General features: G+C 47.9%; 1 protein-coding gene across 3 annotated transcripts; it reads left to right on the forward strand.

Moving 5' to 3' along the window:
- Positions 1 to 27,762, forward strand: LOC134361932 (mitochondrial enolase superfamily member 1). Of its 3 annotated transcripts, none has more exons than XM_063077162.1 (16): positions 1 to 134; positions 5,027 to 5,135; positions 10,055 to 10,170; positions 10,728 to 10,814; positions 11,175 to 11,201; positions 13,024 to 13,096; positions 13,210 to 13,248; positions 13,690 to 13,772; positions 15,442 to 15,476; positions 17,353 to 17,440; positions 18,979 to 19,113; positions 22,191 to 22,232; positions 23,032 to 23,161; positions 23,442 to 23,541; positions 26,737 to 26,818; positions 27,392 to 27,762. In XM_063077162.1, the coding sequence occupies exons 1-16, from the start codon at positions 51 to 53 to the stop codon at positions 27,491 to 27,493; spliced, it is 1,332 nt and encodes a 443-aa protein (XP_062933232.1). In that variant the 5' UTR covers positions 1 to 50; the 3' UTR covers positions 27,494 to 27,762. The 3 variants fall into 3 exon arrangements, with proteins under 3 accessions (XP_062933232.1, XP_062933231.1, XP_062933233.1); XM_063077161.1 differs by having other exon boundaries at positions 58 to 300; XM_063077163.1 differs by lacking the exons at positions 1 to 134; positions 5,027 to 5,135 and adding an exon at positions 8,811 to 8,878.
- Positions 27,763 to 27,934: the final 172 nt, after the last annotated feature.

Genomic DNA, 27,934 nt, shown 5'->3' on the forward strand with positions numbered 1-27,934 from the left:
CCCCACGGCGCCCGGGCAAGCAGGCCAAGCGGCTCCAGGGCGCGGGCGACATGGCGCACGGTAGGATCTCCCGGCTCTCGGTCCGCGACGTGCGCTTCCCCACGTCGCTCGGGGGCCACGGCTCGGACGCCATGGTAAGCGCAGACCGACGGCCCCGGACCCCTCCCGGCCCGCAGGCGCCCGGGCCCGCTCATGCGCGGGAGGCCCGCGGGTCCCCTGGAGGTTCCCGACTTTGGAACCGCTGCTTTTGTAAAGTGGGAGGTGGACATGGGGAAAGAGACGGTTTTCCTGCCTCTGAGTGTGAGTATCCAGAAACTTCACCCTCTTGCTTCTTTCTTCTTTCCTCCCCCTCTTCCTTCCCGCCTTCCTTCCTCCTCCTCTTTTTCTTCCTCCTCGTCTCTTTTTTCTTTTCTTTTCTTTTTTTCCCCTTTGCTGGCGTTTGGAATGTCCTGGTTTTGCATTTATGATTCACATTTTGCTGGAAATGCTAATATGCAACAAAGGCAGCATGGTTTTGCCGAGTCCCCTGCAGGGAAACCCTAGAACACAGCGCGGGCTGCTTCTGTAGCGAGAAGTTGTTGGGGTTCGCCTTGCCAGAGGTCGGGAAGCCCGGAGCTGGGAGTTTGGGGTGGTGATCCTGCCTCCGCCACAACTTGTGTGTGATTTAGAGAAGACCCAAACCTCTCCTGGCGTCGTGGCCCCATCTATGAAATGAAGGTGTCACAGTCAGACTGAGAAACCAAGCGTACGACAACTCCGGGTCACGTGAGAGGGCACGGTCATGCAATTACTTGTGCAGGGTCTTCCCGGGGCGCCCCCGCTCCTCACTGCCCCCTCGGTCCACTGAGGCGATGGCCACACTAGAAAACACAGTTGCTGGGAGTGTAGTCGGTGCATGGAGAGACGCCGGGAAGGGAGAAGCATCAGTGTTAGGAAATGGTTACCTGCTGGGAGGAAGGGCAGTGGGTCAGGGAGGGGTCCCCAGGACTCTAGTCCACACTGTAACGTTTTACTTCCTAAGCTGGGTGAATGGCAGACTGGTGTTCATTACCTTATCTCCGCTGTTGTGTAACTGAAGTGTTTTATAAAACTAAGCCTCTCATTAAAACATGCTAAATAAAAGGTTGTTAAATGCATGGGGCCGGCCCGTGGCTCACTCGGGAGAGTGCGGTGCTGATAACACCAAGGCCACGGGTTCGGATCCCAATATAGGGATGGCCGGTTTGCTTACTTGGGAGCGTGTGGTGCTGACAACGCCAAGTCAAGGGTTAAGATTCCCTTACTGGTCATCTTTAAAAAAAAAAAAAAAAAGAATAAAATGTTATTAAATGCAAAAGAATGTCCTTTATTCTGAGATTATGCTTTTAAAAATCCTTATATGTCTTTTTTTATGTAGTATTATGATAAATGACTTAAAAAACACCTCGTTGGCAATCCTTCATGGATCTCCAAATAAATGTTTGAAATTTTACTGGCTTGTAATATCCAGTCACCTGATCTAGTACAACTGCCTTTACCTTTCTGAGGGTAAACCACGCACTCTCTCCAAGCCTACGTCTTCTCATCTGTAAAATGGGTATAATAATATCTACTTCATACATGTAAATGTGATTTCCGTAAACACTCTGACACAGAGAAGTCTCTCAGTAAGAGTTGGCTGTAATTACTGTTTAGATATGAGAAAACTGGAGCAGAAAGAACTGCGACCTAGACTTGACTTTGAATTTGTGAGGTGTTAAGATAGCCTGGTTTACTGTAGAATAATTCAAGAAATGGAATTTGTCTCTAGATCTGAGTGGTGTCTGACCTCTGGGTGATCTGACCTCTGTGTTGCAAGCTCATAAATATTTTGTCTTGGGGAGACAGGGCACGTGTTGTGGGCTGATTCTCCAGTGCCTTCTTAATAGAATGTGCTGCTTTGCAGGTTTGCACGGTCATTGCTTCGGCCGCCCTCACAGCATGCTGGATCAGGCAGTTCAGCTGCGGCCGCGTTTAGCAGCTGAGTGAGCCTCTGATCAGAAGTGTCCTCAAAATCTGTTAAAGCAAAGGTTCCCATTATGATTTCTATGGGCCTTAAGAGAATCATGGAGTGCTCAGCTTTTGTGCATCAGCTGCCTGCTTGTTTGTCCCTGCTGTCACCAAGCCTTCAGAGAGCGCCAGGGCAGTGAGCTCACAGCCTAGCTCCTGCTGACACCTGGCCACCTCTCAGCAGCACTTTTCCTCTTCTTTCCTCATTGCCTGTGAGCTCACCAGAATGGCTGTTCCAGACCATTCTGTCTCCTCCAGCCCCAGTCCTGTCCCCTTAGCAGTTAGGAGAGTTGTCTACTGCATCACTGAGATGACTGAAGACAGTGCACCCTGGGCTCCATCTCTGTGCATCAGTCTCCAAACCCACCCTCTCACCCTTTCCTTGATTTTCAAGTCGTGTCCTGCGCCACAAGTAATCTATTGTCCTGTGTCCCAGCTCCCCAGGCGTATCTCCCTCTTCTCCAGCACTTTCGTCTTCGGCCTCTCCTTTCCCAACTGTTCCTTCTCGATCCCACGTGGGCAGGGCCTCCCGCTTCGGAATAGTCTTTACTTGACCCCGACACCTCTCCTGCTCCCTTCTGTGTCCGCCCCTCACCACACTCGAAATCACGGGTCCTGTTGCTGCAGTCCTTTCCATCTACTTCTTCCCTAATCCGAAATCAACTTCTGCCTCCTTCCTTCTCTTGGAATTGCCCTCGTTTTTATTTCTGCTTCCAGTGGCCTTTACCCCGCACTGCCTGTCATGCTGTCTGCCACCTCCTCCTCCTGCCACCTCTCTCCCCTGGCCTCCAGCTTTCCGGACTGTTCCTCCTTCCTACACTGATCCTTCTTCCCTGTTCGAGGCTCAGGCCTCAACACGTTCCTGTCCCACTGCACATTCCCCTTAAGACCCCTCTCTGTGGTCTCAGCTTCACTCCCCACCTTTATTCCAGAGACTCCCAGGTCTCATTTCTGGATCTGCCTCCTCACCTCAAGTCCAGCTGCCATATGGACACTTCCTGGTGGATTTTTCACATTTGTGCTAAACACAGTCGATCTAAATCACACCTCATCATCTCCCTGTGCTGCTCCCCTCTCCCTCCTAATCCTACTGGGATCTTTCTGCCAGTCACAGGGACTCAAAAGCCACTTTTGGCTCATTTCTTCTTTTTGACCCTCATGTAAAGCTTCAGTGGAAAGTTTTCTTTTTCCATTCTTCCTCTCCTTGTAACCCAGAAACTGCCGATGGCTCTGTAATTGTTGGGAGTCTCCCTCTCGGCCTCATCTCCAGCTGACCCTTGAGGAACCCAATGGCTAGGCCACACCAGGATGGTCACCAACCCTTGTCTACACTCGTCTTTCCCTTTTCTGTCCCCTTTATTGCCCTCACTGCCACTGTTACCTCACCAAAGACATTTTCCGTCCCAGATCCTTTGTGCCCCTGCCCTCTGCTGAAAAGCTCCCCATCCTCCAGCAACCAGCTCGGACTGTCCATCAGCAAGCCTCCTCCAGCTGCGAGTGCGTCCAGCTGATGGCGCTCTCCGCCTGTCTGTCGTAGTTTGCGTCTCCCAGGGACTTAACGTGTTCTGCCTTATACGGTTAGAGTTTGTGCAGCCATGTCTTCTCAGCTATAACTTCCTCAAGGACAGACATATCTGCGTCGCCCTCAGCAACCTGCAGCATCTCTGATGCATAGGTGGTGCTCAGCAGCGCGTCACACAGGATTCCCTCCACTGGGGTTTGACACCAGGCTCAGACCTCCCGTCCGTCATGTACACCTCCCTCCCCCTCCCCCAGTAAAGGGATTTAATTCTGTCTCCACAACCTACTTATAATGTGACCTTGGACGAGTTGCTAAATCTCTTTATACTCAGTTTCCTCATCTCTAAGATAGGGATGATAGCACCTACTTTATGATATTGTTGTGAGGATTAAATTAAATCACGTAAAGCTCTTAGAATAGTGTGCCTGGCACAGTAAATATTATATTCCAAGAGCAGCAATAAATTGTTTGTCATCGCCTTATGCAAAATTCTGCAATAGTAGCATCCTACATTTCTTATTAATGATTTCAGATCTACCCAGTTTTTCGGGGTCTCCATTACCTGCCCCCACACCACCTCTCCAATCTGGTCTTCGTTCACTTCCAAACCAGGGCCCTCTGGCGCCTTTTGCTTCTCTGGCCCACAAAGGCCTCTGGTTTTTGTATTGCACTCCCTTGGCTGGATGTTTCCATCTGTCCTTTTGCCCGTCCAAATGGTCTTTGCCCCCTTAGGAGTTCACTCAAGTTCTCCGTCCTCTTTGCTTTGCTCCCCGTTGAACTTCTATGCTACTTGCAACCGGGCGCACCTGGTTCTGTGTGTTGGCTTTTTGTCCCCACTACATGATAAAATTTTAGAGACAGACTTTTTAAACTTCTGCATCCTTCCTATCAATAAGTAGTGTTGAGTTTTATTGACAGTTGGTAATAAATACTTTTCAAAATACGATTTGATAGTAAAAAGTTAAAACAACATAGAACAAAACAAAAAAATAGATGAATTTGTCCTGAAGCTTGCTTTCTTCATTTTCCCCCAGTGACCTCTGAACTGGTGCCATTGTTTTCAGCCTTGCTATAAACTGCTGAGAAGGAGAATGTCCAGTTTTGTGCCAGAGCTTTCTGAAACCTTGGCTTGTTCAATGTGAAGGTGCTTGTGAATGTGATTCTGTGCAGAGCTGACAGACTCTGTGAGCAAAACTCGTGGGTTTAAAATGGAGCTCAACACTGATGGAGACGTAATTGCAAACTGACATTAAAAATACGTACGTTGCACTTGTTGAGATAATTTGAATCCTTCAGGAGGACGTTGCTTTTGTCCATTCAGAGCTGCTGCGTTCTCTGTGGGGTCCATCGACAGCTCCTTCAGCTGGAGCTCTTCTTCCATATCCCTGTTGCATTTCCGTTCTTCTGTGATGTCATTCTTGTGTTCACTTCTGGTTTCTCATGTTCGATTGCTGGGTGGGGGCATCTTTCCTGCAGCACACGGACCCTGACTACTCAGCCGCCTACGTCGTCTTAGAGACTGATTCAGAAGATGGTCTCAAAGGATGTGGAATTACCTTCACTCTGGGAAAAGGCACTGAAGTTGGTGAGTTGAAGATTCTCTTAAGGTTCCAGAGTGCTTAATTTTCACTTAGAGACTAGATCTGACCTTATTTTTCTCTGTGTTTACACTGCTGAAAGTGAGTAAAAACAATGTTTCATGGTTTGTTATTTATTTCTCTGGGAGAAATTGATAAGTGGCAGAATTTGGCCCCTCTCCTTGCAGTTATCTGAACACTGCTGGAAAATCCTTCGTGCTCAGTCCATTTCTTTATGTCAAATGATAACTACGAGAATGTTATTCACCTGCTTGTAACTCTCAGCCGCTGTAGAGCTTTCAGGACCTGAACTAGGCGAGTGAGCAAGGGTGGCGAGAGGGAGTAGGTGGAGCCCGCGTGGCCAGGCTTACTGTGATGTGCTCAGGGAGTCTACTCGCTTCTCGAAATACTTTCATCGAGGTGGTTTCGAGTTCACTGATCTTCATGGCAGGAAAGGCCTTTGGCCCTGCCCAATTTCCATGGTCTCCACTGGGGAAGAGCCATGTATGAGTCATTCTTATCTCAGAGCTGGATGAGATCTCAGCGGGAATCTTTTTTTTTTTTTTTTTTTTTTTCCGTGACCGGTGCTCAGCCAGGGAGTGCACCGGTCATTCTTATATAGGATACGAACCCGCGGCGGGAGCGTCGCCGCGCTGCTAGCGCAGCACGCTACCGAGTGCGCCACGGGCTCAGCCCTCAGCGGTAATCTTGAGCCACCTCATTTTTTAGAGATAAGGAAACTGGGGCCCTGACAGCTACTCAGCGAGAGCCATGACAGAACCTCCTGGCTGCCCGAAGCACTTTCTCAAAAAATTTTCAACATTTTTTTTTTTTTTTTTTTTTTAAAGGTAAGGGCTTTTTTATTTTTATTATTATTTTTTTTTACGTGACCGGCGCTCAGCCAGGGAGTGCACCGGTCATTCTTATATAGGATCCGAACCCGCGGCGGGAGCGTCGCCGCGCTGCTAGCGCAGCACGCTACCGAGTGCGCCACGGGCTCAGCCCTCAACATTTTTTGAATATATAATACATGCACTTGGTACAAAATTCAAGAAGTACAAAATTGACCTTTGCCAGATCAATTTCAGTAGGTCATTAGGGGCTGAAGCCAAATTATGAATAGGTGGAAGAGTAAGTGTCTAGGAAGGGAGGAATCAGATTCGCTAACTTCGGTGGTGATGGATATTTGCATTGTCAGCCCTTTTGCTACTTGTAGAATAAAAGTCTTGCCCTATTGAAAGATTTTAATATGGTTGAACATATAAAAGAAGTGTGTGTGAGCATGTGTGCATGAGTGTGTGTATGAACGACAAGGGGAGCCTTTCTCGAACTTTGAATGGACACCACTAAGGTGGCTGCTGTTCCACCTCTTGCCGAGGCTGGCGTTCAGTCATCTAGCAAGCGAGTCCTTCTACAGACTTCTCTGGAGTGCTGCTATGTATCAGGTGCTCTGCCAAGCACTGGAGAAGTAATTCTATTTATCTGTTTATTTATTTATTTTTAATTGTACATGTTCGTGGGGTACAGTGTTTTGTTTCAATACTTGCATATATTGTACAGTGATTCACTTAGGGTAGATAGGATATCCATCACCCAAGCATTTAGCTTTTCTTTGGGTGATCACAGTCAAGATCCTCTTTTCTAGATATTTAGAAATATATACTATAATATTTTTAGCTATAGTCAGCCTAGAACACCAGAACTTATTCTTCTTATCTACCTATAAGAGAAGTAACTTTAAAAAGAGAGAGGGAGATGAGGAAGATCGAGTCCTACATACAAGGAGCACACAAACTGAATTGGGGAGACAGACATAAAACAAGTGGGTGTAGTGCAGAATTAGAATTACTTTTTTAAAAAGTGTGTACAAGTTACACAGAGAGGGGGTTACTTCACTTGTCCAGGAGGCTCAGAGAAGGCTTCAGAGCAGAGGTGATGCATTGAGGGGGTCTCGAAGAGTATATAGGAATTTGCCAGGCAGACAGAGGAGCCAGGCAGTGGTTCAGTGCCCCTCCCCCATTAAGTCAATGATTTACTGTGAAAGTTCTCTCTGAGGGAGGGACCTCTGACTGGGTTAGATTTGTGAGCTGCATTTTAGCTTCTTCTGCGACTTTAATTGTCTCGGGTTGTACGTTGAGCACTTTATGAAGCTGCTGTCCTGCTCCATACTGCAAACCAGACAGCCTGGCCCCCAAAGGTTGTGTAAAACACAGTGAACTTACAAAATATTTAATGGGACAGGCCATTGGAACCACTCTGGTAACAGTCAAGACTTTACACTTTGCTGACGTGGGTGCACCATGGGGGGACCTGAGCACTAAGACAGGTCAGAGGCTCTTCTCCGATGACTGCTGAGTTCAGTGTTTAGGGCCTTCACTGGCCGTCCCCTCCGCCCCACCCAGTCGTCCTGATGGGCGTCTTGGGCAGGGGTAAATCAACGTCCATCTCTTTATGATGTTAATAAATGGCTCTCTTGCACTGATGTTGTTGGCTTTGCCTTTTTCAGACCACCGCATGACAGAACCCGTTTTAACTTTAACTTGCTACATATTTCAGGTGACTCACTGCAGTCTCACTAAATGTGTTACCCGGCTTTCACACTAAAGATGGAAAATTCCATTAGCTCATCCCAGTTCTCCTGCAGCCTTTACCAGCTTACTTACCTAATCATTCTTTTATGATCCAAAAAAAGAAAAAAATAGTGCTTTTCTCATTATTATGAAGAGAGTGCTTGTGTATATGGGGGTGGGGTATAGGAAGGTTTTTTTTTTAATGTATGGAATACACAAATGTGGTTTTTTGTTGGGTGGTTTTTCTTCAACTTATGTCTTTATTAAATTTACTTAACCATTTTCTCCTGCTTTCTCTTTTTTAAAGACTTTATTTTTTCAGGGCAATTTTAAGTTTGCAACAAAATTGAGTGGAAGGTACAGAGTTCCCATATCCCCCCTGCCCCCACAGAGGCACAGCTCCCCCTTATCAGCATCCCCCACCAGCGTGGGACATTTGTTACAGTCGATGCACCACACTGACACATCACCCAGAGTCCATAGTTTTTGCCTTAAGGGTTCATGCGGCCACTTTGGCTCAGACACCCACAGTCATCCACAGGCTTTACTTGAGTGTCCATTGACTGAGTGCTTGTAGGGCTTCAGGGAACTGAGGTCCATGCACAGTCACAGGAGAAGACCCTTGGGTTTAGTCAGCAAGGAGCTGCTTTCAAGGGCCAGTATTTTCCAGATGAATTTCACATCCATCCCATCAAACATGCAAACCTGAAGTGGACTGTTCACCATGCTGGAGTCAGACCACCACAACCCAAATGTCTATTGAATGCAGCAAATTTTATTTAACTTCTTGCAGCGGCCTCATGTTGAGCAACGACAAGCCACAAACTATAGATGAATATGTTAGTGTTGCTTGTGCATCTCTTAGAGCTGTAAAAGATGAGATCATCCTTAGCTTTTGTTAAATGCATTTGCTATTGTGATGCAAACCCGAGGTATGTCCAGTCAGTGATTTATAGCAACCATCAAATCCATGAGATGGAGGTTTGATATGGATAATAATATACCTCACTATGAGTCACTGACTTACTCTTCCATCAACCATCGAGGAGTGGGGAGGATTCTGTCTTCTCACTGTCCTAGGGAACGAAGATCTGAACTGGAATGATGGTGTGTCCCATCGACGAAAGCCCTAGAGGACCTGGACTGGCTGGTTCAGCCCGAAGTGCTGCATCCCACAGCAGGTGCGCCGTCATCTGAGAGCTGCTTCACAGAGGCCAGGCCCATCCTACGAGCACGTGGTGCTGCTTTCAAAATGCCTTTCGCATAGGATCTGACTGATGGGAAAACTGCAGCTCGACAACTAGTCCATGAAATGACCCAAAAGCTTTACTATTGAAGCAATGGCAACACCTGAGAAAAAGTTTATTTAAAAATTTTTTTTCATTTTTATTTTATTTTTAATTTTTATTGAAAAATAATTGATTGAACATATTGTGGGCTACAGAGTTGAATATCAATACCTATGTTCCAGGTGTGATGATCAAACCAGGATAATTAGCATGTTCCTCAAAAAAAAAGTTTATTAAAATGTTTTGTAATAAAGTAATTGCTTTGGGGCTAAGTCGATGATTACTTTGGTCATTTACATATAGACCAATTGTGTCCTAGAATGAGGAAAGGATAGGAGGGGCTTTCCCATACAGTTTGTTACTTTACTTATTCTTCATCTTAAATAACACAATAAAGCCTTTTAAGGCAAAGCACCAAAAATAAATAATTGATGGTAATGCTGACCCAAATTAAGTTTAACCTTCAAACTACTTACAAAAAATGTAGTATTTCATAAGTAAGTCAATAGTAAGAAATTTAATATTTATGGAAACCGTGTTTTCATGTACTTTAACATTTTACATATAAGTATTATGCTAATTGCTAATTTATTTCATTTAATCTTTAATAGTTTGTTATGTTGGGAATTCTAGGTATTTTCTATCCTTGACAATAATGAAAAGGCGTTTTTTTTAATTCTGCAAGTTAGAATTTCTCGGGAACAATGCACTAGCAAGGTTTGGCTTTGAACCTGATTTTCCAATCACTTTACAAAGTGAATAGGAAAATAATTTGGGAACATTGTTTAAATTTGCAGATCTGTGGTTCTGTTTTTCACATGACAGCCAATCAAAATGTGTCTGTTCTCAGAAATTAAGCTCAGTATATGGATTAAAAGCTACTCCACTTGTGTGATGTTCATTATGACAACCACAGAAGACATATTTGGGGCAATTTTTAAAAGCATATACCTTTCATATTTAGTTTTTCATAAAAATGCCCACATTAGTTTGTTTCTGATGTTTTCATGTCTAGATTTCTTGACTTTGTACCAAAATATAAACAAGAATCAAATCCTTTTGTAACAGTTGTCTGTGCTGTGAATGCCCTTGCCCATCATGTGCTCAACAAGGACCTCAGGGACATTGTCAGTGACTTCAGAGGCTTCTACAGGCAGCTCACGAGTGATGGGCAGCTCAGATGGGTAAGGGACCTATTTGGTAAAATGCTTTTATAAATAATGCTATTACAGTCTAAGATGTCCTTTGATGGCAACAAATAAGAAAATAGAGATTGGTTTACAATTTTAAGGTAAAATATTTTATTCCGATAAATAGGGTTTGGCCCATTTAGATAATGAGTATTTTGAAGTAATCGGTTCTTTTCTGTAAGACTTGAATCTGGACGTATTTGGATCCTGAATGAGCAAAGTCTCTGCACTTATGGACCTCTTCTTCCACGTGTACACACAATTTCTTTTCTGAACCAGTTGAGAGTAAAGTTGCAGAGACTATGCCCTTTTAGCCCTGAATATGTATACAAATACAGAAATTGAGAATGAGAGAGAGGAAGAGACAGTGTTTTTTCACACTGTTCTTGCTACTCTTCTATAGGTTATAAACTATTTTAAAAAACAAAAACACTTTAGGTGAGTTTCCATCGCTGCCTTTTAATTCTTGAAATGTCAGCGTGTCAGTGGCTAGAAGACCTGAGTATCTTTTTCATTTCTAAGACGTGCTGCTGTGCCTTGCTTCCCACCAGATCGGTCCAGAGAAGGGCGTGGTGCACCTGGCTACGGCGGCTGTCCTCAATGCGGTGTGGGACCTGTGGGCGAAGCAGGAAGGGAAGGTAACTTGTCAGCTTGGTGGCTTGGTGGGACAGTGTGGCGTGGGACTTCCTCTACAAGCAGCCACCTAAAGGCAAAACACAAATGCACCGCAGGCTCCCCAAAGGAAATAAAAAGATTGTTTTGATTACTTTTTCCCCTGAGAGATTTCGGCAGTAGTTAGGAAATTGTGGGAGTGAGTTAGAAAGGAGGAGGGGAAGGGACAGCAAGGTGAAGGGCCGCATGGCCATGGGAGGTGTGGGCGGCACCAGAGACAGTGGCCCAGATGCCTGGGGGCATGAGTTCACCGGTACATTCACTGTCAGGAGAAAAACACGTACGTTTCATGTACGTTTTACACGCCTTTCCTTTCTTTCTTCAAGCCCCTGTGGAAGTTACTTGTGGACATGGTAAGTAGATTCTGTCATATTACAATTGTTCCCATAAATGAAATGGGCTTCACGGATTACTTGCCTTTTGATATTCAGTAAATATATTCATGACTGTCAGTTACTGTAGTGATGATAGAGCAAAAAACCAGGAAAATATAAAGTTCCTTTCCTGGGGTGTGAGTAACAGGTGGCCACGCTCGTGCAGGCAGGTGGTAGCATGGGAGGCAGGGAGTTTAGGTCTGTCCTCCCCACTGCGGGCCTGTGACACCTGGTGCAAGTTCCCTGTGCCTCCATGGCCCAGCTGTGAAAAGAGGACCATGTTGCTTCTCTAGGAGCCTCATAGAATTAGTTTAAAGACCAAATGAGAAAAGTAAAGTTCATAAACTCTGAAGAGCAAGATATTATTGGGCTAGTGTCCACTCCCTTTGACCACAAGAGCAAGATCAGACCATCGTGGTCTCTGCTCTACAGCTCCAGCAGGGAAGGAGCTTGACGCTGAATTCTAAAGATACGCGCTTGGCTGTTTCCTTTCTCCTCCACCTATTTATAGCAGAGATGAGCTCCTGGCTGCTGAGGAGGAAAAACTCTGGGCAAGTTAAAGGGGAGTGGACTTCAGACCCAGGCAGGCCTGGCTTTGATTCGGGCTTCACTGCTAAGTGGCCGAGTGACCGTGAGCATGTCACTTACTCTTCTGAGCTTCAGGGGCTCAGTGTGATGCCTTGGATGGTGGCTGAAAATCTGGTGGCCCACAGATGTAGGCTCTTGTTATTATTCAGCAGCAAAATTACAGGAAAACAAAGAGCACCATGACCTTGAAGACTATTGGGCCAGTGCACTTTGCTCCCCCTCTAGAGGAAAGTGAAGGCCAGAGGCTGTCACATCTCTCAACGTGGCTGCAGGCGACATGGGGGCCATCTGAAGGGGAAGGACGTGGACCTCCTGAACCACTTTCCAGGCTCGAGATCAGCCTTTCACAGGGGTGTAGTTGGTGGCCACCAAAACAGAATGATTTGAGGGTGGCCAGAATGGCGCCTGGGATCCCACCTGTGGACTTTCCAGTTTTGGATTCTGTTCCCTGTTTCAGTGCCAGTACTCCTACAAGAAGTAGAATCTTCGTGATGAAAGAGCTAAGATTTTGAACGGCCATAGTGGAGTGTTGTGGGTCACTTAAGACATCAGTGGGAATGGAACTGCTGGTTGTTTTCCCACCGACTGTTCTGGTGGGTGGGAGCGACGTCAGCGGGAGGCACAGCCGAGACTTGGCCCTTCCCCGTGTGGCCAGAGCACTGGGCGGCCAGGGCAGGAAGAGCAGAGCGGGGTGTGGGGAGCACAGCCAGCGGTTACCCAGAGGGTCAGTGCGCCTCGCTTCATCCCCTCTTTTGCTGTCAGTGAAGCCAATTATCCCCAGGTGACAGAGGAAATTGCCCAGGTCATGCTGCTGGTGAGTGGTGGCCCGGGGCTGCCCTGGGTGGCCTGGCTGTTCAGCTGAGCTGCTCCAATGCCACCCTTTTCCCACACAGTCACCGCAGGCAGCCCTGAGGCGTGGAGCAGATGTGGAGTGGTGCCAGGTCCCCCTATGGGGCAGCTGTGTTAATTGAGAAGAAGAGGGTGGAGGTAGGGGGAACAAGGTGTCAGAACATGAGGGGCTGAGGACATTCTCAGGGCAGTAATGAGTCTCTCTCTGAAGGACTCTACACCAAGGAATGACATAATCAGACCAGTTTAACACAAATCCCGAAGGTCCCTTCCCCGAAAGGATCAGCTGCATTGTCATGTAAGCAGCTTCTTAGAAGCACAACCCGCCTATGCATTGATTCTCTCTCCCCTGTCCCGCTGCCAGGACCCCAGGACGCTGTTATCCTGCATCGATTTCAGGTACATCACTGATGCACTGACCGAGCAGGAGGCCTATGGTGAGTCGTGCTGTGTGGGGGACCTGGAAGCTCTCGGGTACGTGCCCAGGTGCACACACGGTCACGCCAGGCTCTGTTCTCTAAGAGGGAGTGATGCTTTTGATTTTTTCCAGAAATACTGCAGAAAGGTCAAGTTGGTAAAAAAGAAAGAGGTGGGTTGTGAGTACATTTTCTTCGTTGTTTTTGCTATCACTGTGCACTTTTGAGTGTCCCTGTCTTGTGGGGGCACACATCGTCCTCCCAAATGCCCCGTGCCGAGCAGCAGGGCCCTCAGACAGACAGATGTTTTAGTCTTGGTGAAGAAGCCTCCTGGGAACGCCCCCGACTGCAGGGTTCACTTCAGTGAAGAGGAAGTTTGGCTTTAGGGTCACACCGTAGGGTACGGGAGGGCTCTTGGGGAGTGGGCAGCCCGACAGGGCATCCTGATCACCCGGGTTTGACATCCCAGGGGCCGGACTGGCGGCTGGGTGCGTACGAAGGGCAGGGCCTTGAGAACAGCTGGGCTGTCCACGGGAGCAGCTTAGCTATGGGCAGTTCTAATTCCGAAGGTCCCTGGAAAGTGCAGTACGTTGATAAGTGTTGTGTTTTCACAGAAAAGCAGATGCTGGCACACGGCTATCCTGCCTACACCACGTCATGCGCCTGGCTGGGGTACACAGATGACACGTTGAAGCAGGTGGGACTTTTAACCTGGTATTGTAGACACGCCAAATGGGGAAACAGTTCTTGCTTCTGTACTCACACCACAGCTCTCCAGATTTCACTTCTGACATCATCTGTGCGTGGTCTTTTCCAACACCAATCAATTCTCCAGTTCCCCGTGGACACCAACTGGCTGTCCTACTATTTCACTCAATTCTGACACTGTCTACCTGGAGTTAGCATCAGACCCCACAGGTGAAGGGTTCAGTCCCACAGGACGGCCCCCATGTCAGACACCGATCACAAGTCCAGGTTGTCACCTGTGCTTCTGACCAACAGGCTGTAGATTGAAGGTTCCCACACCCGCTTGGAGTTTGATGATTTGCTAGAGTGGCTCCCAGAGCTCAGCAAAATGTTTTACTTATGTTTACCCATTTATCACAAGGGATACGACTCAGGAACAGCCAGATGAAGAGACGCAAAGGGCATGGTGTGGCGAGGGGCGTGGGGAGGGGCGTGGGGAGGGGCGTGGAGCGTTCTTTCCCTCCCAGGGCTCTTCACCCTCCGGGAAGCTCCACGTCTTCACCAGCCTGAAGTTCTCTGAACCAGTCCTTTTGGACTTTTGTGGGGGTTTTGTTACATAGTCAGGGTTGACTAAATCACTGGCCATTGGCCATCAATTCGACCTTCAGCCCCTCTCCCCTCCCCAGAGGTCCAGGCATGGAGGGAAAATTTCCAACCCAGTGATCATGGCTTGGCCTTTCTGGTGACCAGCCCTATGCTGAAGCTACCTAGGGGCCCTCATTAGGGTTCTTTCACTAGCATACAAAAGACACTCTTATCACTCAGGAGAGTCCAAGGGTTTTAGGAGCTGTGTGCCAGGAAATGAGGCTGGGGGATGGGGCAGAGACCAAATATATATTTCTTATTATGTCACACAGGCTTTATATTCCTGGCTTTCTGGGAGAGGTGGAATATTTTGTTAGCCATTCCAAATCATTTTGGATCCAAGTCCTCTTTCTGAAAGTGCTTATATACAAGCAAAAGTAAAGCCGCTCACATTGTGGACACCGGGATTCTGTGGCTTAGCGAGTCCCACCTTGGGTTCTGGAAGATGGATTTGATTCCCAGACAGGGCCAGCCATGTAACATTGTACAAGCCGCTTGACCATGCTGATCCTGATTCCTTACTGTGGAAAGGGGAGATAATACCCTCTATCTCGTGGCATGGTTTTGAGGATCCAGATAAATGCTGTGAGTTACTGTAGCACAGCAGGCACATGGCAGGCAATCAGCACGTGGGTGAGTTAATGCTCTTTCCCGTCATATTGCACGAGAGCTGAGGGAGAGACTAGGGAGAGAGGCTGACTTCTGCTTGTTCGTCTTACAGCCATTAGATCTATGGGTACCACAGCATATCTTTGAAGTGAGGGATGTTAATGCCATATTCCCCTTCCAGGAATGGCGTGACAGTTAAAGGAAATGGTTCCCATAGAGATGAACGTAGAAAGTCAGCCTACAGGTAGAGTTATGCTCTGTTGGCCAAGCTGTTTCTGCTCTTAATTTCAACAACATATGGTGTTCCTCTGGTTTGTGCTACGATTACAGCATTTACAAAACCCAGATCAGAAACGACTGAGGTCCTCATCAGACCCAGGGGAGCTTTCCAGTGTGTAATGGTGGGTGTGCTCCTCTCCCCACAGCTCTGCGAGGAAGCGCTGAAGGATGGCTGGACCAGGTGAGTTACCCGGCTGATAATGCACTTGGGTTTCCCAGATAACTGCACAACACCAGGGACTCAGTCAGTGGCGAGCGGCCAAGATTCAAAAGGCACCAGCAAGGCCAGAAGCAGGCTGGCACATAGGCTGAAGAGAAGCTTAAACCTTGGCTAGGCTCTTTCTGTAAAGACAAGATGTGAGTCCCAATTAGAACTTTAAAACATCAGAGTTGATTTTGATCATTGATTTCAAGCCCCAATGTAGGATGGACATTCATTCTTAATGATCTGAAGGAAGTGTTGATTCACATGTTCTTCACCTGAACATCTCCAGAGGCAGCCAGCTTCACTTTGAAAGCATTTTTCTATTGCTTGAGGGTGCTAAATGTTAGAAAGGTATTTAATGTCATGAATGCTTTGCTTCCATATAATGTCCAGCCACCGGTCCCGGTTCTTTTGCATGGAGTTGAGAGCCAGGCTCCTCCTCTTCCATTTGAGTGACAGCCCTTTCCACCCCCCAGGCCACCTCCTTTCCAGACTGACCATCTGCACCTCTCCCCTCTGTCTCTCGTGTGCTGTTGTGGACCCCATGGCATGGAAGCAGAATCAAATCTTGCCTTTTTCCCTCCTCCCCTGCAAGTATCTGGTGTGTGATCGTGGGCCAATTGCTCAACCTCTCTGAGTGAAATGGACATAATGTTAACTTACAGTTCTCCTCAAAATTGCCTTATCTGACAAGGACCGGCACGGGGTGCGATTCAGAGCAGATGTTCAGTGAGTGCTGGTTTCCTGCCCTCCCTCCACATACCCAGGAGAGGCTGCAGAGAAGACTATGGAGAGCTTTCATGGGCCTCCTAGCACAGGAAGCCTGGCATCTGGAGGCCGTGGCCTGCCACCCTCTCTCGAGCACCATTGTCATGCCCTTGAAGCTCCCACCTGGTATAGCCATGTCTTCTTTAGTGGGTTTTGTGCTGAGCACCAGGAGATAGCAGCAGTAGGTGCCTGAGTGTGTTCGGCGCTGTGCGAGCCAGGGCTCTTTTTGTAGGCAGAGGTTGGACACTTCGGGAAGTAGAGGGAGGACCTCAGCAGTCCCAGGCTCTGGAGCGGCGGCCGTGTCACTGAGTACGCAGCTGCAGAGGCTGCTAAGCGAAGCAGTGGATGCCAGCCCAGTGCAGTGGTGTCCCCTCCTCTATGTGGCAGTGTCCACACTCAGGCCATCGACACTGTCCTGGCTACTGAAAAAGCCGCTTTGGTAGAGTCACAGGGAATGGATGTAGAGGCCCACGTCTCAAGAGAATAGCTGACGTCAAAACAGACCAAAGAGATCTCCCTGCAGATGGCCAGGTGTGGTGTGAGCAGACCACTCCACAGAGGCTCAAGCCACTCCGCTGCACCTCCTCACTGACCAAGTCACTTTCCCTCTCTTAGCCTCGGCCCTGCACACGGGGCACAGACCATCCCTGTGGTTTCCTCTCACCGAGTTCACACGAAGCCCTCCGTGTAGGGCCGTGCAAACATAGGTACTTTGTAAACCGTGCTCCCCGTTTGGGCTACAGCGTGGCTCCCGTGGCATCCTCCGTCAGCCGCGCCCATCTTCCATTCTGACTGTGACTTTTTCCTTCTTGGTTCCTTGTCATGGCACAGCAAGAACTCAGTCGATTGTATTAAAGCTCTAACATCTCTCTCCAGTTCTTTAACTGCAGGTAATTGACAGTCATTGCCCAGGCACTGAGCAAAGAAATTAAGTTTACAGGGTTATTGTCAAGTGACTTGTCTGAAGACTGGGAATGAGCAAGAGGTTGCTAGAAATGTGGTCTGTGAATTGACAGAGACAGTCACTTCTGCAGAAAATCCCAGTGGCTTTGATGTAAACTACCAAACCAAATGTATGTTGTAGGTTTAAAGTAAAGGTTGGTGCAGATCTCCAGGACGATGTGCGCAGGTGCCGGCTCATCAGAGACGTGATTGGACCAGAGAAAACTTTGGTAAGTAGCCTGTGACCCCGCCGAGAAACAGCAGCCTGCAGCAAGCCTTTGTGCAGAGCCAAAGACCAACTCACGTCCAGCAAGGATTAGAGAACACTGAGATTTTAAAACTTCCTCTCAGACAAAGTACAGCCCTATAGTCCTGCAGTAGGGGAACTCCAAAACACAACAGCGAGGGGACTGATAGCTTTAAATTCTCTTTTTCTCTTTTTCCAGGGACCACTGGGCAAGAAAGTTTTAAATTTTTTAATTCTGCAGAACAGTTAGGGATTGTTCCTTCTTGCTAACGTTGATTGCACCTGAGCAAACAGGTCTCCCATTGGCACCCTGGTGTGTCAATCATTTAATCTCCCCATGGAGCTCATTTCCCCATTTGAGGAAATGTCAGGACTTTGGCTACAATAAACGTAAGGACCACTCATTCCTGACGTTGTATTTTTATAAAACAGTTCCTATTATGTGTAAAACATTTTCATGAAAGAAAGTCACAATAAGATGATTTTGTGAAGTTTCAGAGGCTTGTTTCATAAATTAAAACAGAAGTTTGGAGTCCCTGACCTGGGATCAGAAGTCCCATTATTTATCCATGAATCAATGCTGCTTTTGCTTATGAGATCATCCTCATCCAAATAATTGATAGAATTTTATTCTGAGTGTCCTGTGCTGTAGTTCTCATAGCGCATGTGAAGTTCTCACCACTTATTACAGCGTGTGGGGATGCCCATTTCTGAGTCTGTCTTCTCCAAGCAGGGTAGGGCTGGGGATGGAGGGCATGGAGGGCCCTCTCTTAAGCTCGGCACATGCAGCATCCGGCTTCCAGGTGAGAGAGCAGTGCACAGAGAACCAGGCCTTGGAAGGAGAGGCCTGGACTTGAACTCAAAAACTGACTTGACTTAGTGTTCTTGAGCAAGTTACTTAACTTCTCCACATGTCAATTTTCTTCTTTGTAAAATGGGTTAATATGAAGTGTCGCATGGGTTTATTATAATGTGAAATGGTACGAAATCCACTGAGTGCCTACTGGAGCAAATGCTTCATTAATGGTAGAGTTTGGGTTATTTATTATTTATTGTCAGACACATAGTGGGCAATAGTGACTAGTGAACAAACTTAGTGTTGACTGTACACAATGATTCAGAATGTAGTAAAAAAAAAAAAAAAAAAAAACAGTTCCTAAAAACAGAACTAACACTACAAGACACGTGTTTGGGTGGCATCTAGATGGAGATTGGGCCAGAACCTCAGGGCCAGCAAGCGTGTCCCATGGCCTGCCCAGGGCCCTTCCAGACATCACAGTGGCTCTGTGAACAATTTGCTTCTCCATAAGACAATGTCTGGAGCCAAAGTTCCAGTCTCAGTGGCTGCTTTTTGGCTCCTTCCGTCAGGGCTGCGTGTTGGGCCCCAGCAGAGGAAATGTCAGGGGAGTCTGCTCAGCAGCTGGTGGCACAGAGTGACAGCCTTTCCTCCCTGGGAGCCACAGCCTGCATCGAGGTTAGCACGGGCAGACATAGCTGTGAAGGGCCTCTCCATCCTTGCAGATGATGGATGCCAACCAGCGCTGGGACGTGCCTGAGGCAGTGGAGTGGGTGTCACAGCTGGCCGAGTTCAAGCCATTGTGGATCGAGGAGCCAACCTCCCCTGATGACATTCTGGGGCACGCTGCTATTTCCAAGGTAGATAAACTGCTGCTCCTGCAGCCGCTGTGGCCATTTATTTTTTCCTTTCATTTTTTAGGGTGGGGTGAGAGATCCTAAGATTCTTTTGCTTGTCCCTTTTACTTTTCCTGATAAAGTAGCTGAAGTAATTGTAACATGTGGTAAGTATGGAAGTTACAGACCTGACATCATTTTATCCACTTCAGCATATTCACTGCCCTTATTTATTTTAGAGAAAGGAAGTTGCTGAAGGTCGAAAGGCAGCCAGCAATCTGAAGAGTAGTAGACATGATTCCCATCCTTTATAAATATAGAAATGTCACTGATATTTAAATCCTTTATTCCCTCTGAATGAAACAAAAGGTGTAGATTCCTCTGGGGGACTCAAAACGAAAGGGGAGCTCTGCTAAGGTCAAGGTCGGGCCTCCTCAGCAGAAGCTGCCTGTCTGTTCCCCAAGAGCCCTGGAGACCAACCCGCCCTAGCTGGGGTCTGGCCTCCCTCCCTTCCACGCTGAGAAAGAACCTGATATGTCAGAACTTCTGAGAAACGTCCCATCTCCCAGGTTTACGGCACTGATCTACAATGCCGGAGAACACCACCTGGTTAATTTATATAGAGAACTACTAGATTTCTGTATCCTCTGGCCAGAGCAAGCTCCATCTTGAGCGAAGAGCTGCTGGCTGAATGAGGAGTCGGGGCAGGGGCTGGTGTGGGACTTCACTGTGTGATGGCATCAGACCACCACGGCTCTCCGCGTCCATCCAGGCTCAGGTGTGCCTGCTTCTGGCACCAGCGGTGTCGGGGCTCAGCCTCCACCTGCCCCCGGACAGGGCCCAGCCTCTGATGCCCTTCGGTGTTTTCACATGGCAACCCTTTCCCTAACCATGCCATTGGGTCGCTACATTCCTTTGGCTGATGGCCACGTCCTGCTGCCTAGGAACATTTTCTCCTGAGGTGACTTTGCATAGCTATACTCTGCCTCACTATGTGTTGATCTTAAAAATGTAAGTGACCGAGGAGTCTTCGTTACATAAACTCAGGTGCTGCTGGGGAGTGGAGCCGGGCTTAGACCCGTTCTTCTCCAGCCTCTCAGTCAAGCAGCACCTGATCTGCCCTATGGGGGACACTCTCCCAAAGCCTGTGTTTCAGGAACCCCTCCTCTCCAGAAAGAAGGGGCTGAGAAGCAAGGAAGGCTGTGGCTGGGACAGCGGGACAGGGCCTCAGGGAGGGGCGGCAGCAGCTTGCTTTGCTTGGGCAGAAGCCACACCCTCCAGGGACAGCTGGGACAGCAGGCGGTCCAGGCGGGGGCTGTGGGTAGGATCTTCACTCCTCCCGGGGCTTGTGGGGGTCGCTGCACCCTCTTGAGTGCCCACCGCCCACTCGGGCCTGGCCTCCGCCCTGCAGAGCCTCCTCACCTCTCTGGGCTTCAGCCCCCGAGGCTTTGCTTACCCGGGTGGCCTGGCCTCAGCAGGCATCTAGGTGGGGCTGCCGTTGGAGCTCTGTCCCCAAGGAGTGCAGCACAGAACGGGCCCCTGCAGGTTCCCCAGCGCGCAAGTGATATGGGGACGGCGGGGACAGAGGTGATGTGGCTGCCTGCCAGGTAGAAGGCACTGAGGGGAATACGGGAGGCGAGGAAGGGGCAGGAAGAAAGCGAGGCAGGGACGCGAGCTGGCAGGCTTTGCAGTCATCAGGGGGATAAAGGGGGTGGCGGCTGGGAGGGAGCAAGTGCAGGAGACACTGACAGGTAGGAAGGGAATGTGGTACCTAGTCAGTGCCAGAAACACCTGTGCTTTAAGGTGGTAGAATGGGTGTCACATGGCCTTTCCTCCTCCCTGCTTCCCTTTCTCCCTCTCTCTTTTGACAGGAAGAACCAAGGGCACTTAAATTAGAAATTTGAGGAAACAAAAAGTGTTAGCATGAGAAGGTGCTTTAGACACCCAGAGCTCAATCTGAGACCTTCTGCAGATGAGGAAGCCAGGGCTTCAGGTGGCACATATGTGACTTGCCCAAGACCACCCATCCTGTGAGAGGCAGGACACGTACGGGAATCAGGGACGCTTGGCTCCTAAATTAAGGGATTTTTCTACTGAGAAGTTGGCTTAATCTAATGATTCAGATGCGTCCTCCAGCTCTGGAATCAGCCTAGAGTTCAAACCCCGGCTTTCTAGCTCTGTGACCCGGGAGCAGTCCTAGCTATGCACGTCTGTTTTCTCGTCTGTAGAATGGGAAGATTGATGGCTCATCTCCCAGTGGGTTGTGACCAGGAATCATTTAAGTCAGTGTTTTGCACAGTGCCCGACAGGTAGTAAGAGCTCAGAAAGAGTTAGCTGTTGGTGTCATTAATATTATTATCCCAAACAACGGGAAGGAACACCAGGGAGAAACCAAAGATGCCTGAGGAGAGGAACTGGATTCACAGCCCTGTGGAGGCTACGGGGGTGGGGGAAGAGCCCGGGTGACAGGTGAGTGGGTAGCTTTCAGGGGCCCACTGAGAGGCCAGAGAGAGCAGCAGTGCTGTGACCAGGTGAGGATTCCAGCACCTCACCAGGTGAGTTCTCCTGGTGAGCAATGGTCTCAGCCTAACCTGCAAAGCAGGATCTAAGGCCACCCACTGAGCTGGAAGGGAGAGCATTTGGGGATTGACAGAAACAAGGGAGAGATCTAGAATAACCACTGAAGGGAGACCACAAGGAGGGAATACAGGGATGACCCACAAGAAGGAGTCAGCCGAGGTTGGACTCCATGGGTCCACAAGGAGCCACTGCTGAGCAGCCAGGGCCCCCAGTTCCACAGCAGTGCACGGGCCCGGAGAGGAGGGGCACAGAGCAGAGCTTGCTCTAGGCCACAGAAGGAAATCTGCAGAGCCGGCGCCAGGAAGGGAGCCGGGGCGTCTGAGCAGGGCCTGCCTTTCCCTGTGCAGACACCCAGCCCTCCCACATCCACACACGTTCCCCTTGACATCCTCTGCCAGTCTTGAAGCTTTGCAGGGCTCAACAGTAGGGACGTTTCTTTCTTCAGCTATAAAAGTTTTTAAACATTAGGAGTTGCTGTTCAACACTTAGGAAAATAATAACAGGCTGCCTTTTCTTTGTAGGCACTGGCCCCGTTAGGAATTGGAGTTGCCACAGGAGAACAGGTGAGTGATGTCTCTTTGGGGCCAGCACACACTGACCACCGACTGAGGACACAGTCCTATGTTAGGCCCTATCACCTGTTGTATTTAGAGTTGGGAAATTTCCATCTTAGAAATTGGGTCATTTTATAACACTTCATTAGAGTCTGGAGTCAGATAGAGTCAAAAGTTTGGCTTTTTCTACAATTCATATGACTAAGGTCGTTTATCTTTTTCAAAGTGTCTAATCAACATTGACAGAGCAGCAATTTAAAGTTGCTATTGCAAGGGTATAAAATGGTTTCAAGGAAGCCAGCTTGTAGATGGAATAAACTTGATCATGTTCACGTTTTGTGCTTATAAACTAATACAAGTGCCTGCCAAATCCTGCTGCAGCCAGCCCACTGTGGAGCATTATGAGGAACAGATTCTCAGTTTTCCCAGCAAAAGGAGCAATGCCGCTCTGCATGGTTTTATTTTGTCATCCAGGCCACCTGCTCATTGCTGTCACTGTCTTTCATCCTGATTCTCTTCTTCATCTCCCACTTGCCAGTCGGTGTGACAGTTATTCCTTAATAAATGGCAAGCCAGCATGAGGCTTACCTGACTCGCACTGCTCCGTGAGCAGATTCCTGAAGACTAAGCCCACGGTCCCCGCCTGCACGATCAGGGCTGGCCTCATGCTAAGCGAGAACAAGAAGCACAGCCCCGGCTTTCTGAAGGCCGCTGAGGAGTGGTGTGGAATTGCCGCAAGTCCGGGTTTAGCGATCCTGAAGGCCAAAACTGACTCTTCTGTTGGTGTTATTTTTAATTCTATTTCCAGTGCCACAATAGAGTGATATTTAAGCAACTCCTCCAGGCGAATGCCCTGCAGTTTCTCCAGATTGACAGCTGCAGACTGGGAAGTATCAATGAGAACCTGTCAGTATTGCTGATGGCCAAAAAGTTTGGAAGTAAGGGGGCCAAGACCAGTCCTCCCCCACCCCCATCGGACACCTGTGGTTCCCTCCAGGGTCTTTGCAATTCATACAAGTCTGTAGTTTGACATTTTGATTTTTATCTAACTCATTTAGCCATAATTGGGGAATCTTTGATTTTTACCCTGGAATATCATCCCTAATTAATGAATGATTTAATCACCTGCAGGTAATAAGGAAAACCACAGAGCTCTTTTTCATCCCTTCCCCTCTCTGCCCTACTCTTGGATTTAATAGAATTCTGTCTTCCTTTTAGTTCCTGTCTGCCCCCACGCTGGTGGTGTTGGCCTCTGTGAACTGGTGCAGCACTTGATTATATTTGACTACATATCAGTCTCTGCAAGCCTTGAAAACAGGTCAGTAATGTGGCATCAGCAAATACTTTCCATTTCACTAGTGTTCCCCAATCCAAGCCAGATCTTTTAAAATTCTGCTTTCGTGACCAGAGATGCCGAGAAGCCTGTCCACTGGCACAGCCAGTGGGTTTTGCTTCCACTTCTGCACATGGAGCAATAACCACCAGACACCCACCGGTGAATAGTCATTTTCTTTCCAGAAGGGTGGTGTTGGGTTTAAGGCAATAGCTACGTCAATTGTCTGGTTGGGGTTATTGTTGAACTCCTGCTGACATAGCCAGTTGTACAGCTAGGCAATTCATAACTAAAGCCAAAATGTTTCATTGTTTTAGTTACATTAACTTTTCCATGTGTATTGTCAGGACTAGGGGTTAGGGCCCACAGACCCTTCAAACCTATCGTACAGACTGGGTCACAGACCCCTCACATAGCCTAGCTGGGTCACCAGACCCCTCACGCACAGGCCCATGCTCTAGGTAATTGGGAAAGAGCCTGGGAGCCATTGGCAGATGACACAAGTTCAGTTCTCAGTTTCCTTGGCAGTGGTGGTAGCATCCCAGGGGCGGGGGGCATTGTGGATCAGAGCCACTCGTCCTTTGTACTTAAGTCCATAACCCAGGACACCTGGGTGCACATGGCAATTACATTAGACAGTAACCAAGGAACACCTGGGTGCACATGCATATTTACATCAAATGCTCAGCAAGATTCTGAACACCTGAGGGGCCCTGACCATTTTCCTATATTTTCCCTACAGATGGCCCTTGGTAGTGATTCACTTTGTTTTTTAAGTACATTGGGCAGTGAGGTTTGCGACCAGAACCCCTCCCTCAGCCAACCTGTTCCCGACTTTCTTAAGCCCCGTGTAGGGAAAATACAGGACATGGTCAGTGCCCCTCAGATGTTCAGAATCTTGCTGAGCATTGATATAAGTATGCACGTGCCCTCAGGCATTCCTTGGCTATTGTCTGTGGGTGTGCCGGGCACCTACGTGATCCTGGGTTGTCTGACTCGCACCCACGTGTCCTGGGTTATGGACTTAAGCATAAAGAATGAGTGGCTCTAGTTCACAAGGCTCCCCGCCCCTGGGGTGGGGCCCACAGGAAGGCTGCTACTGCTGCTGGAGGCTGATGTTGCACGCTGTTGCTGCCAGGGCCCCTGGGACCCTCTGGGAGGCCACCACCACCACCGCTGCTGCTGCTGCTGCTGAGGACTGAGCTTATGTCGACTGCCAACAGCTCCTGGGATCTTTCCCAACTACCTAGCTTGTGGACCTGCATGTGAGGGTGACGTGGCCAAGCACATGAGGGGTCAGGTGATCCAGCCTGGCATGTGAGGGGTCTGTGACCCAGTCTGTACAGGGTTTGAAGCGTTATGGGCCCTAGCCCTAGCAATACAATTGGCTATGTCGGCAGGATTCCAACAGTTGCCTAACCATACACCCCGCTTTCGTCATATGTCTCTTCTCTGCTTCTGTCCAATCTCCTTTCCTGACACTGGAGTCTTCCACAATCTGGCTGCATCTTCATTTAGTTTCATCTTCTCAACATGCTCCAGGTGAGCTTTAAGTTAGGACAGTCTCCTAGTCACCTACACACACATGGCATTGCTTCTTATACTGTTCTTGTCTCCTGGAATTAGAGGTATCACAGAAAGGTCACGAAGTATAGGAGAGCACTTCAAAAAGTTCACAGGGACTGGCCGGTTAGTTCAGTTGTTTACAGCGTGGTGTTATAACACCAAGGTCAAGGGTTCAGATCCTTGTACCAGCCAGCTGCCAAGAGGGGGTAAAAATTCATGGAAAGACTCATATTATCTTTTCATCACATTTTTCCACGAACTTCTTGAAGTACTCTTGTATAGCGAAAGCATAAAAACATGCATGGAAAAGCCAAACACCAAACTCAAGACTGAGAGAGAGAAACAGAGAGAGAGAGATGGGACCCGTCAGGGCACACAGGGCTGTCAGTTGTCATTGTAATGGTTTCTGTCTTCAGCCGGGTAGTAAGTAGACAGGTGCTGCCTTCTAACACGCTGAGGCTATTTTCTACTATTAAAAACAAGAACATTAGATGGGGAAAGAAGAAAACCTGGGCCTCCTTGGTTAAAGTTGCCACTAGTTATCTGATCTCACACAAGTCTGAACCTCAGTTTATTCATCTGGAAAATGAAGGTTGGGACTAGGTCATTTTTCTTTTCCCTTCCAACTAATATTCTGGATCTGTAGTGAAGAAAGTTAACATTCCTCAGTTCTGCTTTTGCCCTCCCTCATGCGATTCCTGCCTTTGGGACAAAGGGAGTGGTTCTGATCAACCTCGAAGGGTCCTTGGAGTCTTGAGGGATGAGGAGGGTCACCCCCTGCACCTCAGCACACCATGTCCCTGGACACCCACTGAGGGGCACTAGTGTCTCTTGCGGGCTTCCCTGCTTGGGAATGGCCCTGTGCAGGGAAAGCCGCCACCAGACGTTGTCTCCACGTGCCGCCACACCTCCGCGCTTTGCTTTGCAATCCTGTGTGGAGTGCCCGTTCCTCTTTCAAGGCCCGACTGCCCTCTCCTCCGTGCCGTCCTCTAGAGATTAGACAACACAGATTGGAGTCGATGACTTAGTGCCTGTGTCCACTGAAACCAGGAGCGCCTCTGCTGCCCATTCCTTTGTGTATCCTCGGCACCAGGCGTGCCTGTCGCTGCTGTTCTTTAACAGGTGACTAAAGTAAGGCAGCAGGGTTAGGCCACCTGTCCCTGCCACAAAACTAGAAAGTGGTTGACACGGAACCTGAACAGAGATTGGTCTGATTCTAGAACCTGTGCTCTTCATTTAAATCGTTTGTGTAGCTGGAAGGAACCTCATTTAGTGGTTTTAATCTGTTCATCTAACTTTTGGCAAAAGGCACATAAGTAATCCCAAATACTTACAGAGTCTGAATTGATGCCTTTTAGACATCACAAAACCTTTCGAGTTATGAGGGATTTCTTGGCTTATTCCATCGAAGCCCCCACATTGCTGTATTGTACAAATGGAAAGCACCTGAGGCACAGAGGTTAAGGGATTTACGTGGAAACACGGGATGTCACAGCTCAGCCTTGACCGAGCCCACCGTTTCTCACTGTGGTGCCCTCCCCTCTGCTTCAGCAGATGGAACCACATGAGTCATCTAACTTCAGGCATTACTGCCCGTCTCATTCCTTCCCCCAGGATGTGTGAATATGTCAACCACCTGCATGAACATTTCAAGTATCCTGTGACGATCAAGCAGGCTTCCTACATGCCTCCCAAGGTGAGCTGTGGCCAAGAGGCCTCAGAGAGGACATGCTGCCAGCCACTCCTGCACCCATTCTGTGAACTCGACCATGGGGCACTGAGTTTTGACTCCTTAGAGTTTATTTTCAGTGTCTAGAAACAGATGGCTCTTTAGTCATTCAGTATGCTCAGGGCTTTGGAGGTAAGTTGTCCCTGACAAGGCTTCTCTAATGCTAGACTTTCCTCAATAGATGAGACTTTAAAACACATGCTCCTTGTGCAGAAACACCTGGCACTATCTAGTGAGTTAGGTTTTGACTGCAATTGTGTTATCTGGACCATTTATCCAGATCATGTTCAAGAGATCATGGCTCATTTTCACCCACAGCAGTTGAGCTATCAAAGGAAGTTTGATTAGCTTAGTTAACTAATCCTGGCAAGTCGCCAGTAATGTGTGCCCCTCTGACACATTTCAATCTGAAACTTATTTTTAAAATATTACTCCAGTTCCTCTGGCCTCGGTTTAAAAGCATTTCTAGGAGCAGCAGAAATACCTAAAACACGTTTTTGTTCCAGGTGGTTATTAACACTAAACTTTTTGTTTTGATAGGATGCTGGCTATTCAACAGAAATGAAGGAGGAATCTGTAAAGAAACACCAGTATCCAGATGGTGAAGTCTGGAAGAAACTCCATGCCGCTCAAGAAAATTAAGTGTTCAGCCCTTACGCCTTTTTTCTTTTTTAAATGAAAAGGCTTAAAATTTCTTGGATATGGTTTCACAAAAATAGAAGGAAAAAAAAATCCTACCAATCATGATGAGTTCAGCTGAAAGTCATATTAACCTAAGGAATCAGCTCAGTAATCATTATTACTTGATTCTTTTAGCAAATCAACGTATGTTTTCCTATTTAATCCTTAAACAAATTTAGATTTAACTAACCCAAAGCCTAGGAAGGTGTTCTCACAAAATTTCTATCAAATGCTGGTAACTAGACATTAAACTGTACTTTGAAAATAAGCAGCATATTGCATAATTTGTTGGAAAATTTTCCTATTCTATTTAACTTGCCATAAATTAAAAATTAAAAATTAAAAATAGTTCTGCAGCACCAGGGGGTATCTGCTGTGCAACAAAGGGAAGATTTCACTGAT

Source organism: Cynocephalus volans, chromosome 13 (genome assembly GCF_027409185.1).
Source record: "Cynocephalus volans isolate mCynVol1 chromosome 13, mCynVol1.pri, whole genome shotgun sequence".
NCBI lineage: Eukaryota > Metazoa > Chordata > Mammalia > Dermoptera > Cynocephalidae > Cynocephalus > Cynocephalus volans.

Coding starts and splice junctions, on each gene's coding strand:
- LOC134361932 (XM_063077161.1), top strand. CDS start 193: ATGCGCGGGAGGCCCGCGGGTCCCCTGGAGGTTCCCGACTTTGGAACC. Junction 301..5,026: donor CGGTTTTCCTGCCTCTGAGT/GTGAGTATCCAG, acceptor TCTTTCCTGCAG/CACACGGACCCTGACTACTC. Junction 13,773..15,441: donor CAGATGACACGTTGAAGCAG/GTGGGACTTTTA, acceptor CTCTCCCCACAG/CTCTGCGAGGAAGCGCTGAA.